The 21,180-nt window shown below is 35.6% G+C and overlaps 1 protein-coding gene across 3 annotated transcripts in view; it reads left to right on the top strand.

Moving 5' to 3' along the window:
• WDSUB1 (WD repeat, sterile alpha motif and U-box domain containing 1) overlaps positions 1–13,494 on the top strand; it is a 59,831-nt gene extending 46,337 nt beyond the window's left edge. For 2 of the 3 annotated variants that reach the window (XM_069080856.1, XM_069080854.1), the window contains 4 exons: positions 3,737–3,777; positions 3,875–3,981; positions 4,616–4,795; positions 13,298–13,494. In XM_069080856.1, coding sequence (XP_068936957.1) covers positions 3,737–3,777; positions 3,875–3,981; positions 4,616–4,795; positions 13,298–13,479 — 510 coding nt within the window. In that variant the 3' untranslated portion in view covers positions 13,480–13,494. The remainder of the gene's footprint in view (positions 1–3,736; positions 3,778–3,874; positions 3,982–4,615; positions 4,796–13,297) is intronic. The other variant, XM_069080855.1, reaches the window with a different exon arrangement.
• The last annotated feature ends 7,686 nt before the right edge of the window (positions 13,495–21,180 follow it).

Below are 21,180 nucleotides of genomic sequence, written 5' to 3'. Positions count from 1 at the left end.
TTCCAAAGGTCTTCCTTAATTAACTTTTCAAAAATTCTATTCACTTCCTTAACTTTTTTTGTTTATTTTGTGGTTAGATTTATCTAGTTCTGAGAAGGGGAGGTTGAGGTCCCCAACTAGTATAGTTTTTGTTTTCTGTTTCTTCCTGTAACTCCCCTAACTTTTCTAAGAATTTGGATGCTCTACCACTTGGTGCATATATGTTTAGTATTGATATTTTAAAATTGTCTATGGTGCCTTTTAGCAAGATGTATTTTCCTTCTTTATCACTTTTAATTAGATCTGTTTTTGCTTTTACTTTGTCTGAGATCAGGATTACTACCCCTGCTTTATTTTATTTTTTTACTTCAACTGACGCATAATATATTCTGCTCCAGTCTGTTTGTCTCTCTCTCTGCTTCCATTAGGCTTTAGCCTAAAAGGGCCAGGGTCTCCTATTGCATCCTGGGTCATCTTTAGTCATCTTGATGACTATCTGGTCGCTGGATCCAGATGACTCTGGAGGAGAAAGTGAGGCTGATGACCATGCACAGCCCTCCCTCACTCAAATTAAAGTCAACTACAAGTCATGTCATAATTTCCCTGATGCCATGGTCCTCTTCAGAAATGAAGGACAAACAGCCTGTGTGTAGACTGAGCTGCCTGAATGGGGACCCAGCTGGTTGGGTAACTCAGCTCATCCTCTCCCCTTCTTTTGCCTCTCCCCCTCCCCTCCTCTCCAAAGGAAGGTAAATTTTGATGTCCAGAAGCTGCCCACTTAACTTGGGGTTTACTGACTAGACTCCTTCCTTCCGTCCTTCCTTCCCAAAACCTACTCTGAAACTCGTAGATTGGTCCACAGTTGGTCCCTGCTCAAGCTCCACTTAATGGCTGTATTTTGGACTCTCCTAGCTTTGAGTGAATGTCAATGGTAACTGTTTCTCTTTGGAACTGTAACCCTGAGGGTCTCCCTTCCCAGATTAATGGGGGTTTTTTCTTCTTTTTTTCTAATTAAAGTGGCCGTCCCTTGGGCTCACTTCTTAAAGAGGCCTATTCACTGAATGGGTGTTACCTCACTTAAGTGATGTGCCTTAACCTTTAATTCTTAACCCTTACTGGAATACATGGAAAGGCCTTAGCCTAAAAGGACCAGGATCTCCCTTGCGTCCTGGGTCATCTTCAGTCATACTGATGAATATCTGATCACTGGATCCAGATGGCTTTGGAGGAGAAAGTGAGGCTGATGACCTTGCACAGCCCTCCCTTACTCAAATCAAAGTCAACTGCAAGTCATGTTTGAATTTGTTTGACTGATTCTTCATGTCTCACAGGGTCATTAGTTTCCACTTGCTGAATTCTAATTTTTAATGAATTGTTTTCTTCAACTAGTTTTTGTGACTCCTTTTCCATTTGGCCAATTCTTTTTAAAGATCTGTTTCCTTCAGTGATTTTTTTTCCTATCGGGTCACAATTATATTTTTTTAAGGAATTGTTTTCTACATTCACTTTTTGTCCTGCTTTTCCAGGTTGTTGACTCTCTCTTGCATACCTCTTATTTCTTTTCCCAGTTTTTTTTTTTCTACCTTTCTTATTTGAGCTCTTCCAAGAAGGCTTTTTGGGCTTGAAACCAGTTCATATTCCTCTGGGGTTTTGGATGTGGATATATTGACGGTGTTGTCCTCTACTGTTTGTGTTTTGATCTACCCTATCCCCATAGAAATAATCTATGGTCAGTGTTCGTTTTTACTTCTTGCTCATTTTTTTTTTGGTCTATTGTGTGACCTTTAAAGTTGAGCTATCCTGTTGGAGCACAAGGGGCATTGTCCCAAGCTTCTTGTGCTGGTGTCCAGGGGCCTGGTCACTAGTTTTATGCCCTGGAACCTCAGGTGCTGACTGATGTAGGCTGTTGGTGTCTGGCAGCTTACCTCTTGCTGAGTTGGAATCCCAGTGGTGATGTCTGGCTTGTGCTGAGGCCAAATGGTGTTTTCCTCCATTTCCATTCAGCTGTGCTGAGCTAAAGCACTATGAAGTCCACTGCTCCAGGATGTCTACCTGCCTACCTGGAGCTGGGCTGAAGTACAGGGAGGCTCATCTGCTGGAGGATGCCTGTCTGTCTGGGGCCACTTGGAAGCATGTCATGGTTCTCTGAGCTGGAGTCTGCCAGTTCCCCTGGCTATGCTGAGGCATGTGGGAGGGCCTAGTGTTGCCTATTCTACCACTCTGGGACTCAGGATCTCCTGCTGGTTTGTTGACATGGAAATTGCCATGGACTTGCTAGGATGCTTCCTCTCCTAGACTGCATGAGTGATAAGGACTTTATATGTGTGATCCTCTAAGTCTCCTGGATCAAAATACTGCTTTGCCCCATCTTTCCACTGGCTCTGCTACTCCAGGATGTGTTTTTTATGGGTATTTGAGAATGAGAATGGGAGATGGATAGCCCTCTACTGCTTACTCTGCCATCTTGGCTCCTGGAAGTTCTAGATCTACATAGTACTTTAAGGTTTACAAAATATTCTCACGATAATCTAGAGGGAGGGAGACAGTATATTATTATCTACACTTTACAGATGAGAAAACTGAGGCCCAGAGAGGTTAAGATTTGTCCAGGGTGATAGAACTACTTGTCAGAGCTCAGTAATCCAACTAGTTGTTCTCTTGCCATCTCTTCAATTATCATGGGTTTTAATTTCCTGGTGATTAGTTTTATTCCCTTTTTCCTAGTCTGAAAGCAATTCTCCTTTGTACAGAAAATAGAATCAGAACAGGAAGTTAGTAGTGCCCTTCTTTACCATTCTCATCCATTACAAGTAGTGATTCTGTCCTTTAATATTCTTCTTAACTCTAGCCTAGCTTGTACCATCACCACTACCTTTTTCTTTGTCCTTAACTTTCATTACCAGTCTTTTCTGGTTATGAAATTTGCCGTTCTTATATGACTACATGCCACTTGTTAAATAAATTTTCAGTTGCCTTTTCTTGTTTCATTTCTCCTATTTAGGCCATTTATTTTGTTTTTAATCAATATGGTATAATAGTAAGACTGCTGTGCTTGGGCTCAGAAGAGATGTGAGTTTGAATCTGATCTGTATGATCTCATTATCTTATAACCTTAAACAAATGTTGCCATTGCTCTGTTGGCATATGAAATGAAGGTGCAAGTCACTAAAATCAAGGAAATGAGGAGCCATAAAATCAAAGGGTCTGATGAGTCCTGGTTGTCAGTAAACAAAGATGATGGTTATGATGATGATGATGGTGATGATATTAGCTAGCATTTATATAGGAGTTACTGTGTACCAGGTACTGTTCTAAGTGCTTTACAATTATTCTCTCATTTGATCCTTGTAACAACCCAGAGTGGCAGGTGATATTATTTTCTCCATTTTACACTGTAGATGAGGAAACTGAGACAAACAGAGGTTAAGTAACTTGTCCAGGGTTACACAGCTATTAAATATTAGAGGTCAGATTGGAACATAGGGCTTCCTGATTCCAAGCCTAGTGCTCTATCCATGTTGCCATGTAGATGCCTTAGAAATGTTGATTTTGAAAGAATATACAAATAGCTGACAAATTTTAGTATTGGCACCTACTTTTTCATTATTTTTTCTTAATTATTATTAATATCTAAGATAGATGCCATATAGAACACAGACATAATCTATGTGCAGTAAACTTAAATTCAGGGAAAAATATAACAAATTTCTTTTTTATCTATACAAACATAAGACCCTTTTTTCTTCTAATTTTTCAGAATACTGGAAGCATACTTCACACTTTGACTCAACATACCAGGTATGACCTTAACATCACTTTTTATAAATATAATTCAAGAAAATTCTTATTTAGAAAACATACAATATTAAATTCCCTAGTTCTTTTTCTTTCCTAGGTATGTTACAACCTGTGCCTTTTCACCCAATATTCTTTTACTTGCTACTGGGTCAATGGACAAAACAGTGAACATCTGGCAATTTGAGCTGAAAGCACATTGTCAAGGTTAGTAGGGATATTATCTCTAACCTAGCTCACCCCTTTCAGCATTTAGTTTAGGAGCACAGTAAATCTAGTTATAAGTTGTTCAAATTGCTTTCCTTAACATAAAGCATGAAATGCAAATTTATTATAACTTTTAAAATCCTTTAAGAGAGGTCAAGATTAATAACTAAAGTATATTAAAACTGTAGGAAAGTACATTTGGTGTCTGGTTGTATGTATGTTTGTTTAAGTATATTCTCACAATCTTTATTTCTTTAATTTTTTTTGAATTCTATGTTTAAGAATAGACAGTTTACTGAGAGAATAGAAATAATATATTTTCTTGGTTTCATTTTGGCTGCTCCAGGCATCAGGAACAGCTAATTTACTGACTCCTTTTTTTGTCATATGTGCAGACCTCCATACTGATGCACAAACAACAGGGAAAATAAGAACACCTTTGTTCAGTCTTAAAGTAGAAAAAGAAAAGGTACAAGGAAAAGTATTTCATTCTGAATCTTCTGAAAGGTTATAAATAATGGAATGAAAAATTAAGGAAATTAAATAACTTTCTGAAGTAAATAAAAACATTTTTAAGCAAATGCATTTTAAATTATACATATTTTATTTGCTTTTTTCCTCATGTTTTCTCAAGCAGGTAGGCCAGAAGATGAACCAAAGCAATTTATTGAAGATTGGTCAGAGGAAGAAGTTTCATTGTGGCTTTGTGCACAAGGTTTAAAAGACCTTGTTAGTATTTTCAAGATGAACAACATTGATGGCAAAGAATTGTTGAATCTTACAAAAGAAAGTCTAACTGACGACTTAAAAATTGGTAAGATTAATAAAGGAAACAGTTTTACTTAAGGAAAGATTATGTCTGAGTACTTTCTGGAAAGTTGTATTCAATTGTATCAGTGTTTTTCTCTGGATATGCTAACATACATACTACTGTTGTATTTATGTATTTAAGCATAAAAATCACTTGTTGCTTACATATTGAAATTTCTAATGACACCTTTAAGAACCAAGATTACAAATAAGAAGGAATATTTCAGACTGATTGTGGTACCATATGGTACCGTATTCTCAGTCTAAGCAGTGTAATTGGCCTGTCAGTGGAAAAAACAATTTAATGAGTCTATACATGAAAATCAAAAATAGACTCACTATAGTAAGGACTCCTTTCCATCTCCCAGCATGGCTAGGCTGAACTGGAAAAATTCTAGTTACCTAGGGATCGTTAGCCTTGACTGCATTATGATACTTTATATGAGCACCCACCACCTACAGTACATATGTATTGAATTGTTTTTCCACTAGTGGAGACTAATGATCAATAGCACACATCTATAAGATAATTGACTGTTATGATCTTGGAAGTATAGCCTATTGATGCAAGAAAAATCAAAACTGTGAGCTTCACCTGATTTACCTAAATCTCAAATCCCATGTTTTAACCAAGAACAGTTCAAACACCTACCGTATATATATCATAAAGTAGAAATTTGATTTATCAGAATTCCTGGTCAAGAGGGTACTCTGGTTAATCAGAAACCTTCTGTTGAAAATTTTTCTAAAGTTAGCTAGTATATTTTCTTGCCTCATTAACTGCAAAATTATGAATAGAGCTAAATGTTTGATTATTAAGAATCTTGCAGTTCATTATTTTTCTAATGTGGATATATGGAAGAGGCATTAAACCTCATTCTGTTGTCCTCAGGTACAAGTCACAATAAGGTAGATTTGGGCTCACTTCTCTCCAGAATTGAAAAAGTCCCTTTCACCATATAGTTTTTTAAGCAAACATCTATGCTTTGAGATGATGCAGAAAGGTATTAAAGCTTTAGCTTAGGATTGAATTGTCTGGATTCTTTAGGTCCCTTCTGACTTTAGGATTTTTTATTTTTTAATATTGTAACTGTTCAAGGTATCAAGTGATTTGGTTTGACTCTAACACATACCCCGGAACTTGGTTTTTGGAATCTGACATGTTAGTTTATTATTTGCCTTTCCTTCCTAAAAATAAAGTATATAGTCTACTTAGTTGAGGATTCTGATTAAGAATTTACTGTACCATAACAAACCACTAATGTTATCATGTGAAATAAAATTATTTTGCAAGAAAAATTAGTCATTTCCAGTTTATAAAAAATAGTTACAAATATAACTGTAAAAATCTCTGATAAGAAGTTTAACATGTTCTACCCTCTAAGAGATAAAAATAAGTTCTAATGAAAATAAGATGATTTTTTAGAGCCAAGAGGTCATCAGTGTTGTTTAAAAAAGAACAGTCTCTTATATGACATATAACAATTTCATTTGAAAGTATAGTTAATTGGGGTTTGCCATTATCTGGTGTAAGCAAAAAAATTGAGCAATATTTGATTAATACCTTGATTTTGTGGGTGTCTCATTGAAGAAAATTGCAGTAGGTGATATTTTGTCTGAAAATAACTTATTGTTCAGGAAACATAGAACTGCTCATTTGTTGTCAAAGCTCAGGAATTTAACATGCTCAGCAGCAGATTTAACACAGTAAATTACTAAGCAAGTAGAATAAAGATTTTATTTTCCTACAATATTTTGGAAATCTTGAAAAGTTCATAAGTGTCTAAACTTTAATCTTCCACAGGTGCTATTTTAGGCTGTAGTGAAATTCTATTAGTGCTTCAGTTTTCAGAAAACTAAATAAGACACTACAGGAAAATGTACTAATGGGGTCTAAGATTGTGTCTAAGCATTGAAAAAATGTGCTGCACAGCAGAATGTGATAATGAGGAATATGCTAATGAGATTTCACTTTATAATCCTCAGATGCAGAACTATTTTACATTTTTCCTTCATGGCAGAACAGATAAAACAGCCTCTGCATCAATGTGACTGTATTTGAATTCCATTTAATACTCTTCATATGAAGAAAGCTTATTAATTGTGCACCAAAGTAGAATGCACTGGACTGTTAAAAACTAGACTAGCATATCTGTTGAGCTTGACACTTAAAATAGAGGATTTTTGAAGAGTTGAACACCCTGGATGTTGAATTTTTTTATTTGAAAGAGCATTTTGTTAGGTCCTGTATTAAGGAACTGCTGCTAACTCATACACCTGTTGGAAAAGAAGGCTTTTAATAAGCTGAGCAGAGGCATTGTTTTCTTTCTAAGGTGGTGCTTTTTTTGCCAGAGGAAAGGCATCAGTTCAGAGTGAATGGCTAGGTGCTGCCTGGTACTAGAGGCTCCTGCTAATAAATTAGATGTGGGACAACTCCTCATTACTCCTATATATTGGCATGCAATATAGACTGTCCATGTAGAGATTACATATGTATTATATGTATTTAAAATAATTATATGGTCACTTCTTATATTTATGGAAGTTTAGATGCCTGGAAGAGACACTAATAAGTTGAAATGACATAAATTGATTCCCCTTTGAAACATAGACTCATGTCCTGAACAATATTTTTAGAAAAAAACCATAAATATCATTTAAAAGGAATTTAAGTTACATAAATTCATGTTGAATCATACATATTTTCTAAATAGCATAAAAATCAATTAAACAGGGCAGTATAATAATCCATTTATAATTTTGAAGATATTATATGGTATCATAATATACTATACAAAATTCTTACCTTCAGAATTCATTTTCTACTACTACGTTAAATAAGGTAAAGTATTACCTTTATCAGAGAAATAAAATTCTGGAGAGATTATATGGAGAAGTTTGACAGGAGTGTTTGAACAGACTTTGGGAAGACTTAAGGTCACTTCATAGCTTTTTCAAGAAACTGATAGATTCATAAATTTCCCTGTAGCAAGTGGGCATAGGTGATGGTAGAGATCAAAGTTGCTGGTCTTTCTGATGTTTGAGAGATAGTATCCATTTTCAAAACTGACTTTAACAAGTTTGGATGCTGCTTAGTATAAGCATAAAATTTCAGTAGATCAGAGACTTGTCAGTTCTTTTCTTTCATATCTTTTCTCTAAGCCTTTGCACAGGGTGCCCCTCATGCTTGGAATGCACATCGTCACTGTATCTGCTTTTTACAGTCTTTAGTTTCTTTCAAAGATCAGCTCAAAGATAACTTTCTACATGAAGTCTTTCCTCATCCTCCTTCCCCAGCTGCCAGTACTTTCCCTGCCATAATTATCTTATATTTATTTTAATATATTTATACCAAGTATGCACATCTTCTTGATGGAATATAGGTTCCATGGGAACAGAGATTGTTTCTTTGTTTCCCCAGCCCCTGACACAGTGTGGGATACATTAATACTTGATGAATTGATTCTTCATGCATGAATCAAGAGCTCACTTTTTCTTTGTTCTTGGAAAAATTAAGGTTTTGATATGGTCTTTCTGGGTCTTCTGCTTTTATTTCTCTGAGTTTGTGGAGGGGGAAAAAAAGCTATTTTCAGAGAAGATTTTTTTTTTTTTTTGCACTCAACTTCATGACAAGATGACTTAGAATGTTGCTCTCAGAGAAGATTCCTCTTAGTCCAAGTGCAGCCTCATTTTAATTGTTTGTTCTTCTGCAACCTTCTGTCTTGGAAGTAGATAGACCTTTCCATTTTACTTAATAGACAATATTATCTGGTATGTTGTTTGAAAATAATTTTTTGATTAGTTAATTTTCACCAAAAAGATGTTTACTTTTGTTGCTTTTAAGTAATTATTTTGATGAGTTTTTCAGTATTATTCTCTTGTGTGTATTTTACATTTCCATTGACTTTAAGATAGCCCCCTTAAAAAATTATCAGTATTTGGTAGAGTAGAAAAAGCCCTGGTTCTGTCTTCAGAGAATCTGAGTAAAAATCCAACCTGTGATGCCTACTGTCTTTGTGACCTGGGGAAAGTTAGATAGCTTCCCCAAGCCTCAGTTTCATCATCTTTAAAATTATGTGATTGAGGGGCGGCCAGGTAGCACAGCGAGTAAGAGCACCGGCCCCAGTGTCAGGATGACCTGGGGATCAAATCCAGGCACAGATACTTAGCACCACACCCAGAAATAACTGGCCGTGTAACCTTGAGGAAGTTACTTAACCCCAATTGCTTTAAAAAATAAATAAATAAAAAATAAAAAAAATTATGTGATTGAACTTGGCTTCTGGGTTCCCTTCCAGCTCTACATCCATGCTGTCATTCCACCCAAGAAAAATTTCAACTGTTTTACCTCTGACCTATAAAAAAATAGGAGAATGTTTTCTCAGTAATGGTTGATGCACAAAAGCAGTAGGTATGGCCTACAGAAAGCTGTACTTGAAATCAGTGTTCCTATTAACATTGTTTTCTTCCTACAAGACTAATTGTTGAATCAGTAAAAGTTTCATGTACTGAACTGAACTGCAATGATACGCCTCATTACTTTAATCATCTGGAGCAACCAAACTATGAATCTCCCTAAACCAAGAAATTCTAAAATTAAGAGTCAGAATATTATACCACTGGCTTCCACAGTAGCTTATGTGTAAGCTCATTTGTATAGATTCCTCAAAAATGATTAAGTACTTAGAAATAAACAAAATAAAAAATTGATCTCTTAAAATAGTTTTAAGAATATCTGATTATTGGAAAATATTCATTGTTGTTGTCATTGATTTGCACTTTTGACCTTGATTCATATGCAAGTCTTTCATATTAGTGGGACTTTTAAAAATAATTGTGAAATAAAAATAATGTATTTGGCTGAATAAATGTTCATTTTACATTAATTTTTAAGTGAATGCCATGTTTTACAGTTTGACTAAATTCTGAATGATACATATTTTTTGCTTTTATTTTGTTTTGTCTTGTTTTTGGAGGGCAATTGGGGTTGACTTGCCCAAGGTCACACAGCTAGTTTTTGTGTTAAGTGTCTGAGGCCGGATTTGGTCTCAGGTCCTCCTGACTCCTGGGCCAGTGCTCTATTCACTGCTCCACCTAGCTGCCCCAGATGAATTATATTTTTAAAGTAATTTCTGCATGCAACAGTTTTCTAAAATGATAGATGATAAGTCTTGCTTTTCAATTTTAATAGTTTCTATTAATTCAGACATTTAATTCTCAAGATTAATCAGGATCTAAGAATAAGGTTTACTATATAGATAGTCTCCACTTTACAAAGCATCTTACTTATAAACAATCCATATATTTAAATTGATATTCCTGCTTAGGGTCTTACCACCACATTCTCACCTGCCATTACCATGTGAAAAACTTCAGACCAAATAGAGCCAGAAAAGGAAACTAATGACACTGTATTAAGGGAGGCTGTGTTCACTTGTGGAGACAGGGCTGGGGGGGAAGCATGGGGTTGGACTCCTTTTAGGACAAATTCTTGAGCAATGTGTAATTTTTTTTTTAACATTTTGATAAAATATTTCAATATAATTAGTTTCCTGTAATTCTGTGTCTCTTATCCATGCATTTAGAGACATTACTCTGAATCATTCATAAACTTCACCAGACTGCCAGCGAGGTCCATGACACAAAAAAAGGTTAATAATTTTTATTTTACTGTCCAGTTAGAGCTCCTCTTCTGGGGGTGGAAATGAGAGAGATTACAGTGGTTGCTTCTTAACTCAGTCTGACATTTGCCTTGCTAACCCCTTCAACTTCTCTAATTTCCTACCTAGATAATTAATTATGCTTCTTTCTTCCCCTCTTGTTACTTGCTCAGCTTTTTCCCCCAGCCCCAACTTGCCCTCATTCTGAATTCTCTCCAAATTAAATTTGATGCCACTCCACTGCAGACCTACCTCTGTACTGTCTGACTAAACTAGAAACAATTAACTGCTGGAACATATATGTTGTAACTCTTACACACTTATATGACACCTTTCAATCATTGTCAGCAAGCATTTATTAAGTATCTTCTCTGGGATATTAAGTAACACCCTCACAGTGACAGTGAGGTCTTTGGTGCTACTAGAGTGCTAGGAACACAAAGGTAAGAATGGCACAACCTCTACCTTCCAGAAGCTAATGTTGTTTTGGGGGAAACTATTCATGAGTAAACAGAAAATATATACAAAGGAAATGTAAGACTATTTTGGTGGGGAGAAATGGAGGTAGTAATAGCACCTGGGGAAATCAAGAAAGGCAACCTATTGTAAGAGACAGGTAAGACCTTTGAGGGAAGCTAGGGATTATAAGTGAGGTGAGAATAAAACACAGTCAGTGATGGAATTTGATGTGTGAAAAACTACTATTGTCTCTCAATTCCTGTGCCAGTAGTCATTCATGGGATTTAGTCAGGTAAAACTTCCTCTACTCTGGCAAGAAAAAGGCTAGATGAAATGCTACAATAGTGTGCTTTGGAAAGCATGAGGCTATTGGGGGCAAGAAAAGAGGAGCACAGAATGAACCAGAGATAGAATTAGCTTGCTACAGCCTTTTTTTGTAAGGGGCTACCCCTTACAAATCAGAGGAAAAATGAAATTTTTACTCCTCTCTTGTAGCACATGTCCCCTATAGCTAAGACTCAGAATTCAGTCTTATAGTATTCATTAATAATTAAATGACAATATGTCTGGGGTTTTAGTGGCCAGCCTAAAAACTTTTAACTCTGGATGATATAATTTGTGTAGAAAAAAAATGGCTTCTTTTTTCTACATGGCTGACTTAGAAATGAACTTGTGGATACAACTTGGCTACTTTCTTAGCTTCCCTAGATTTCTTTGAGATGACTAAAATCCCACTTTTTTCCTGTTACAGGGGTATTTTTTTTATATTAAAATAATTTTTAATTAAAAATTTATTTTCTCTCTCATCTTACCTCCCCAGTCCTCCCCCACACACACACATACACACGAGTCCCTTGCCTCTGAAATTACCTTCCATTTATATTGTATATATCTTGTATGTACACAGTTGTTTGTATGTTGTCTTCCCCCATTAAAATGTGAAATACTTGAGGGACACGGATGATGTCTTTGTGTCCCTAGCATTTAGTCTAGTGCCTAGCATATAATAAATGCTTAATGAAGACTTGTTGAAAGTTGTGGTATATGATTGTGGATATTTCATTTTTATATATGACCTTGAATTTTAGTAAGTCTATTTAAAACTAAAGAAGGAAAGAATAGCTCAGACTTAGATACTTTTATTTAGGATAATTTTCCTCTTGAGACTCATGACAGGGAATCTAAGGAATTTTATGGAGTTATAAAGCCATAGAAGTAGTTTCAAGTAGTGTCATGTCCCATGAAGAAATCATTTATTTTTTTTCTGGTGTTTCATTTTAAATACCCTAAGGTCTTAATTTGGGACTCTGTTATGAGAATTTCATAGGCAGCATTAACAGTTTGCTAGTGTGTCTTCATTATTTTCTCAGTTTGATATGTTTAGTTTATTCTTTTTATGGGTGTTATTCTCACTCTCCTCCTCCATTTTCACCCCATTTTTCTTTGTTCCCCCTTGAAAACACTCTACAAACCTGACTGACAGTATTTTAAACTTTTTTCCTTCCTACTTAGCAGCCGTAAAGCCTACTTTTATAAAAACCAAAGTAGCAAAGTCAACAATGGCCTGTTCACATTTTTCTTCTATACTTTGTGATCATGCTGTATAACAGATCAATGAAAAGTATAGATGATCATGCAAAATATAAAAATATATATGCATAATAATATATTGTACTTGGAATTTTCAGAGTGATGCTAACATTTTTTTTTTTAAGCAATCGGGGTTAAGTAACTTGCTCAAGGTTACACGGCCAGGTGTTTCTGGGTGGGTGCTAAGTGTCTGAGCCCGGATTCGATCCCAGGTCATCCCAACTCTGGGGCTGGCGCTCTTACTTGCTGTGCTACCTGGCCGCCCCAGATGCTAACATTTTTAAATCTTGATAATCATATTTGGGAAATGTTAAGTTTTGTGAATAAAGAGAATTGAATTATTCTATTTTTTGTTATATGTTCTTTAGGGCAACTTGAAATTTTGAAACTTTTATCTAAGACTTTTAAAAATAAACTCTTCTAGGGGTGGCCAGGTAGCACAGCAAGTAAGAGCACCGGCTCCAGTGTCAGGATGACCTGGGGATCAAATCTGGGCTCAGATACTTAGCACCACACCCAGAAATAACTGGCCGTGTAACCTTGAGCAAGTTACTTAACCCTGATTGCTTTAAAAAAAAAAAAACAAAACTCTTCTAATAGCCATTCAATCTCTTACTTCTAATTTACTTTAAGTAAACAAAAACATAGTCTTTGAAAATACATTAAAATATTATTTCTTTTAAAAAAGAAAGACAACTAAAAGAAAAAGTATTATCTGAAGATTTTTGGTTAAGTGAAATCATGCCTAGTCAGTAGTAGTCTGCTGAATTTAACATAGTTTTTTAATCTTTCTTCAGAATCTCTTGGTCTACGGAGTAAAGTATTGAGGAAAATTGAAGAGCTGAAAGTAAAGGTGGAATCCCTTTCTTCTGGAATTCCAGATGAATTCCTGTGTCCAATAACTAGGGAACTAATGAAAGAGCCTGTCATTGCATCAGGTATGTATAGAAACAATATCATATTTATCAAAACATGCTAAATGAATAATGTAAGTTTCATTGAAATATGCTTAAATGTGAAGAATGTGTGAGGCCCCTTGTTTAGAGAGGTTGCTTTGCGAAGGTCCACCATGATTTTAAACCATTTGGGGGAAAATGTTAAACCATTTTCTTTTCAGGAGATGTTTCTATAAACTTCATTCTGGTATAATTTATTTAACTCATTAGTCAATAGGATGATAAATAATTGAGCATTGTGCTTCTTTGGGAAGAAAAATGCAAAATTTTATGTTTGCTTAATAATAGATTCATTTAAATATGTGATAATATTTTTAACTTATCAGATTGTGAAACATTGAATGACAAATTAAGAACTCTTTTATTAAGTTTTAAGCAGATGTCTTATTATTATTCCAGTTGTATGATAGAGGCCTTAACCAAAAAAATTTAATTATTTTTTATTCTTTAAAGAAATAAGGATTGAATTATGCTTTTTATTTTTATAAAAATATATTACATTTGATTAAAGTATTTTAAAAGTCAGATTTTTAAAATCAGTAATACTATTTTTTTTATCTGAATTTATTTGATATGACCATTTTGGAGTTTTTCCTCTATTTTTCTTGAATGCTTATTATACTTGGCCAAAACCAAGGAATCCTGTTGTGTTTTGGTATATCTTCTACCTGCATGGGACAGCTCTGTGACAGAGATAGAATGCGTGGGGTCAGAAAGACCTCAGCTGGACACCTTGGAATCTTCCCTCAGAACCTTGGCAAGTCATTATACTCTCTTGTCATGTTTTCTCATTGGTAAAATGAGAATTATAATAAGCAATAATAATCTGCCATATACAGTTGTGAGGATCCATTGAGGTTGCATATTTCAAATGTTTTGTAAACTTTAAAATGCTATACAAATGTTAGTTATTATAAAATGCACAACTGGTATTGGAGTGAATATTTGTGTTAGGGAAAAAAATGTCTATTTGATAATATAAGCCTTATGTTCATACTCTTGTATTTAAGTTGAGCTACGTAGTAATAACAGCTCACATTTATATAGGGTTTTAAGGTTTGAAAACCTTTTAAGGTTTGCTTTACCTAAGTGAACTTGGATGATCCTCACAGACACCCTTAAAGAGGTACTATTATTATCCCCATTTTACCTATTAAAAAAGAGAGACTTAAAGAAGTAAAAGCATTTGCTCAAGTTCACACAGCTAACAAGTGTTAGAGGCAAGGCTTCCTGATACCAAGGCAAGCACTCCATTCTCCACCTTGCCTTTCTGTAAGGGAACTATCTAGGCTTGAATGGAACTAAAGTGTTATTCAGCATAATGATAGGGGAAAGGCAAAGGAAGGGAATAAGCTTTTAGATAGTGCCTACTATGTGTCAGGCACTGTGCTAAAGCAGTTTTTATAAATATTATCTCATTTGATGACACAACAACCCTGCAAAGCAAATCCTATTAATATCATTCCCATTTTACAGCTGAGGAAACTGAGACAAACAGAAGTTAAATTGCTTACACAGAGTCTCACAGCTAGGAAGTTCATGAGGCCAAATTTGAACTAAGGTCTTCCTAACTCCCAGCCCAGTGCTCTCTCCAATGTGCCACCAGCTGTCTATTTTTAAATAGCTTTGCCTATTTTGAAAACCATTTTTTTGCCCTCCAAACATACTGTAAGAAAGAGCACGTCATTTTAGCTAAGAAGATTGTCACCTTCGAATAAAAATTGTTGGCATAAGTTACTCAGACTTCTTTAGTTAAAATCACTAAGTTGAGAATAAATTCTATAATGTCATCCATATATTAATCCAGGAGTATGATTAAATAAAATTATTTTTTTAAACTATCTTTCTGCTTCTTTTTTGGTTTGGCAGTTGTAGAGGCTGTGCCCCAGCACTAACCTTGGGTCTGCACATGAAATTCTGTATACATTATATAACAACCTCTATTACCCACTGATAAGAACTTTGTTCTGTTATTTATGATAACTTTTTAAAGAGTGAAATTCTCTTGGCAGGCTTAACTCTTTTCAATCTGTAAACTTGCCTTTTCCTGGTATTCACTGAGTTAACCCCACCTTCATAATGTTCATCATACTTGCCCATGAAGTTCATTCCTAAGCTATACTCCTAGACATTAGTAGGAGAGCTAGAAGACTGTATAGTTGTCTGTGAGAATAGAGCTCACTGAAAGGAATAGATTCTTGACTCTCTAACAGCCCTGAATTCTTTTCTTAATGGAGTAGTTGACAAGGAGAGGTCAGACAGATTAGTATTCCAAGTCTAGAAATATGTCTGAAAGGCTTCCCAGAGGTAGAAGGGCTGCCTCTCTTTAACCAAAACAATTACTTTCTTTTTGTAGGAATCTTCATTACTTTGTGGGCAGGCCCCAAAGAAAGCTAAAGGACTATGGTGGCAGGAAGTAGAGTTGTCTTTACAATTTGTAGGCTTGGGTATGAATGAATGCCTTTTGTTTTGGGGGGTTTGAGGTCTGGCTAAATGAAGTTTATTTTATATTTGATGGTATGTTAACCTTGATTCTGGTATGGGAGCTGAAGGACCTTTTTCCCATTTTTTTGGAGGGGAGACCTAGACGAGCCAAATTCTGATGTTCTCTAGGGAAATCCTGGATAGGGGCACAGATGAAAGAAAATGATTTATTAAAAACAAAACCCAAGATTGAGTATAGTTTGTGCTAACCCATCGACTTTTGGGCCATATAAAATCTAGTCATTCATTTCGTATCACCTACCAAGGTAAAAGTGATCTTTTCTTCTTCAGTTTATTCTTAACATTTTGTCTTCACTTTCTCTCGTACTTAGCTCACTATTTCAGGTGTCAATTATCCAATTCTCCCCAACCCTAACATTAGATTGTAAATCCCTAGAGTACAATAAATGTTAAGTCTATCTTTGTATATGTAATACCTAGTACAATGCCTTGGACAGAGTAAGCAATGAATTTTTATTTTTTTTTTGAAAGATAAAGATTTCATCCTCATGGAAACTGCTTTTAAAATACTTATGCTATTGGGTAGAGCATACTTCAACATATCACCAACCTGCCAGCTCTTAGTGTCATTCAGTTAGTTCTGTGTTGTGCAGTTTATTGTTTTTTTAAATATTTTTAAAGCCTATTAAAATGTATATGTAACCTTTTTTATAATATGTGGTTTCCTTAAATCTAAGATTCCTTAAGTTTGCTTAATAAATTAGTATTACAATGCATTTTCCTTAGGGGTAATTAATGAAAACAAGAAATAAAGTTAATGAGATGCATAACATATTTTCTAGGAAATGTTTTATTACAATTGTTTACTTCTGTGTAAATTTGTTTGATTAGAATTTAGCTAACTGCATTTATAATAAATTATCCATGCATCCATAATTTTTTTTTTTGCCTTTTGGAGGGCAATTGGGGTTAAGTAAGTTGCCCAAGGTCATATGGCTAGTTTTTTTGTGTGGGTGTTAAGTGTGTGAGGCTGGAACCAAACTCAGGTCCTCCTGACTCTGGGGCTGGCGCTTTACTCACTGCGCCACCTAGCCGCCGCCCAATAATTTTTTTTTTTAAGGAGGTGTGTTAAGACTCCTAAATCAGAATATTGATTGCAGTTTCCTAGCAGGACACACAACTATTCTCAGTCTTCCTTATTTTTACATGAAAGACTGTGTGTGGGCACAGCCTATTATATCTAATGATTTCATTGATAACTCTGTGATAACCTTGGTAAAAACTATTTTAAAGCTTATATTGAAATATGATGGAATAGATCTGCTGAAAGTTCCTGCTTTTTTCCATCTACCAGGCAGGGGACCCTGACGTTCTGCTGAAAGAAAGTGTTTGTTTTTCCACAGCATAACTTTAATTCTAATGTTATAATGCTATACATTGATGTCCTACTCTAAAGCTTCTTATTTATATGGAAGTGATCTTGAGAGCTCAAAAAATATTATAGTACATTGCAGGTCCTCCCAAGGTAGAAAGGCTTTGAATACAGGCCCAGGGATGGAATATTGCTCAAAGAACGGACTGAGTTACATTTTGAGAATCTCATCACCAAAAGACTGGCTACACCAACTCATGCAATCATTTATACGACATGGAGTAGTTGTGATCTGTGTAAATGGCAGGAGCTCTACTCTGAAAATCTAAGATATTTTGAAGTATTTTAATGTCATGCAAGATGCTAATTTTGTATTTGTATATTTGATAAACAACTGCTAAAATAATATTCTCTAGTTTAGATTGGTACCAGGTGCTTGGTTACCCACTAATTCCCATGGATAATGAATTTTAAAGCATTTATTAGATGATAAAGACAAACTTGAAAGGTGTTTATGTTAAAATAATTTATGGTATACAATATCCTCTAATAGTTTTCTAGCACTTGACCTAAGCTCAGCTTTGATTACTTAACCAATGAGGATTCTCTCAAATAATATTGAGAAAATTAACAAAATAACAAATAAAAAAGCACCTCAGTACTCAGTGAACTCTTGTAATATTATAGAATTGCTTTGTTTTATGAACAGTTGTTCCCTTGGACCAAGCTAAAAAGCAAAGTGGTCTTTCCTTTTAGTTTGACAGTTTACTTATGCAGAAATGTCCTACTCTGTAATAACTAAAAACTAGTCCATTTTTAAAAAGTTGAACTCTAAGGTTGGCTACAGGTTAGTTGGTTCCTATATGTTAGGGATAGTCTGTTTATTTCTCATATTTAGTGATTACCTTCTCTTCTAGAAGAAAGTATTCATTATATAACAGAATGAAATTTCCAAATACACTACAGGCCTTTGCACCCTTTTATTTCTTAGTTATGAACTACAGTTTTCTAGCATACTTTTTGTAATTCTCTCTTGTACACAACTTCCTGTTAAAGTCACTGAATTTCAGTCTGTATGTTGATAAGATTTGAAGGATCTTGTGGATTTTTAGATAGACTTCCTGTACCACTTTCTCCCTACAATATCTTAGTGCAAAAGCTGCATTTATCAAACTGGTGATCTTTATGTTTGCTCTCATTATGAGAGGGCAAGACTGCCAACTGTATCTTTAAAGAAGGTGGTATTGGGCATATAATAAAGTGAACAATGCCCACTCTTTTATTTGTTTCTCCAAGAAGAAACTATGGGCTGTCCTTTAGCTTCACTTTCCTTAGGCATTCTGATTCCATTTATAGTGATAATGTCATTATAGATAAATATCAACTCTTCTAGTTATTTAATAACTTCCTGTATTTAGAGTAACTGTAACGAACTTTAAAGTTTGTGTATGTTCTAAAAATTCTGACTCTTAGCACCCTCTTCTCTTCCTCTTCTGTCTCTCTACCACAATCACTGCAGAAATAAACAGCAGATACATAGGACAGGATGATTTTGCATTTTTCTTTTGTTTGATGGATTGCCATGACTAAAAAAAGAAATTACTGAGTGGCTAGCATACTAGTATTAGCCTCTTTGTACTTAGGCTGCAAAGTAGTATGTTACCAGGAATATAATTGGAGTTTTTCCAACTTGGCAAGAACTGCCAGAGCTTACAGTTCTCTGGGATAGCCTTCAAAAAAGATGATCAGGAAGACTCAAGCCCATATGACAGATTTATAAGAGCTCTCTGTAGGAATCTTCTATAAATAACAATAGGGCAGCTAGTGGACGCAACGATTAGAGTACCAGGAGTGGATTCAGGAAGATTTTTCATGAGTTCAAATCTGGCTTCAGATACTCCCTAGCACTTAAACCTGTTTCCTCAGTTCCTCTTCTGTAAAATGAGCTGGAGAAGGAAATAGCAAAACCATTTCAGTGTCTTTACTAAATGGGGTCATGAAGAGTTAGATGTGACTGAAAAATAATGGAACGAAACAGCTAACAACTGCTTTTCTGCAGCAGACCACATCTTCAAGTCATATAGTTTACTTAAATGTATAAAGGCTACAAAAGCATACTGGTTTTATTGTTTATTTAAAAAACATTTTGACACAGTAGAGCAAATCATAGATAGAGCATTAAAAACGCTCTAACACTCTGTCCCTGTCTCTCTCTCTTCAAGGGAAGAAGGCAAGGCAGTTGGGATTAAGTGGCTTGCTCACAGTCACACACCTAGTAAACTCAGGAACTCCTGATTCCAGGGCCGGTGCTCTATTCACTGTGCCACCTAGCTACCTCTAAAAGAGGTACAGCTAGGTGGTGCAGTGGATAGAGCACTAGCCCTGAAGTCAGGAGTATGAGTTCAAATCTGGCTTCAGACACTTGACATTTAGTAGCTGTGGGACCCTGGGCAAGTCACTTAACCCTGATTGCCTCTCAAAAAACCCAACAAGGTATCTCTATTACATATGTGATAGCACAATTCTTCATAACCATGCCAAAGCCAGGTGTCAGGACTCCATTATTGACTGGATAAGGTGATGTTGAGTACCAAAAACAAAAAAGGCTTCATGGTGGATATCTCAAGCTTTCTCTGGTCCTTGGATCCTACTTAGCAAATGAAGTCTAATTCTTCTCAGAATGCAGAATTCAGAATGGAGTATAAGGCATTTGTTTCATTTCTAACAAAGATGGCAGACCAAGTAGAGAAATATTTGTTGAACTTGAATCAAAAGATGAAGCCTAAAAATTAGCACTGAAAAAAAGAAAGTATGGGACACAGATATGTCAAAGTATTCAAATAACATTGAAATAGATTGGGTGTTGACTCATTCTTATTGTGACACTGCCAGTAAAGCCTTTGTGAACTTTAGAGTCATCTTATTTGACCATAGTAAGGAAAACGTTGCTCTTTTTTTTAAGGGTTGAAATCATACCAAATGTGTTGCCATTGCCAGAGGACTTCCAGGGGAAGAACACAGGGGAGGCTTTTGTGGACTTTGTTTAGCAGAAAATAGTTGAAAAGGCTTTAAACATACACAAGGAAAAAGTAGGACATAGACACATTGAAATCTTGAAAACAGACAGGAGGAAGTTTGGCCTTATGATCCTCTTTGAAAGCTGATGGCTGTGCAGTAGCCAGGTCCTTATGTTGGACCTTGGACTGGCAGAGGCTCAAATAGAATAGATAGAGGAATTGAGTTTGAAAGACTGAGGTGTGGTGCCTGTGGTGGAGAGTATGAAGGCTATAATAACCATAGTGAATTAATGATGGAAAGATGCAGATATGTATGTGTGTGTATGTGTATGTTTGTATATGTATACAATGTATATGTATACATATACATATGGAGATGTCTGTATCCACATATCCATGCAAATACATGTGTGTATATGTATTATATGTGTACATATGTTTATATATGGAGATGGTGGTCTCCTCATAAATTATGGCCACTATGTGCACATTAGTGGATTACCTTAAAGGACCTGATAAAAATGTTTATGCATTTTTCTCATCACTAAACCATGTGAGAGTACACATTTGAAAGTGCACTTGATGACAGACTGATATAATGGTAATGGTAATTTGAAGACCTTCCCTGCCCTTTAATAAGCCTAGAGAAATTTGAAGACCTTCCCTGATTTGAAAACAAACTCTACCCCCAATAGGCTGAATGTCGTCACATGGAGCCTGTAGTGGGAGGAGTTTGCTGAAGGGTGGAGCAGAGCCCACAGGAAGCAGGGGTCAGAGCCAGAGAGAAGGTGAGAGGCGGGGAGGGGGACATTCAGGCAAGGAGATAGATAGGTTTGTGAGTAAATAGTGATCTTGTGTTGGTTTGTGGGAAGGCTAAAGGATGCTGTGGC

Source organism: Petaurus breviceps, unplaced genomic scaffold (genome assembly GCF_028583685.1).
Source record: "Petaurus breviceps papuanus isolate PSGF00001 unplaced genomic scaffold, PetGlider_PUasm1.0 91133, whole genome shotgun sequence".
Classification (NCBI taxonomy): Eukaryota; Metazoa; Chordata; class Mammalia; order Diprotodontia; family Petauridae; genus Petaurus; species Petaurus breviceps.
This window is presented reverse-complemented; position numbering and strand designations above follow the sequence as displayed.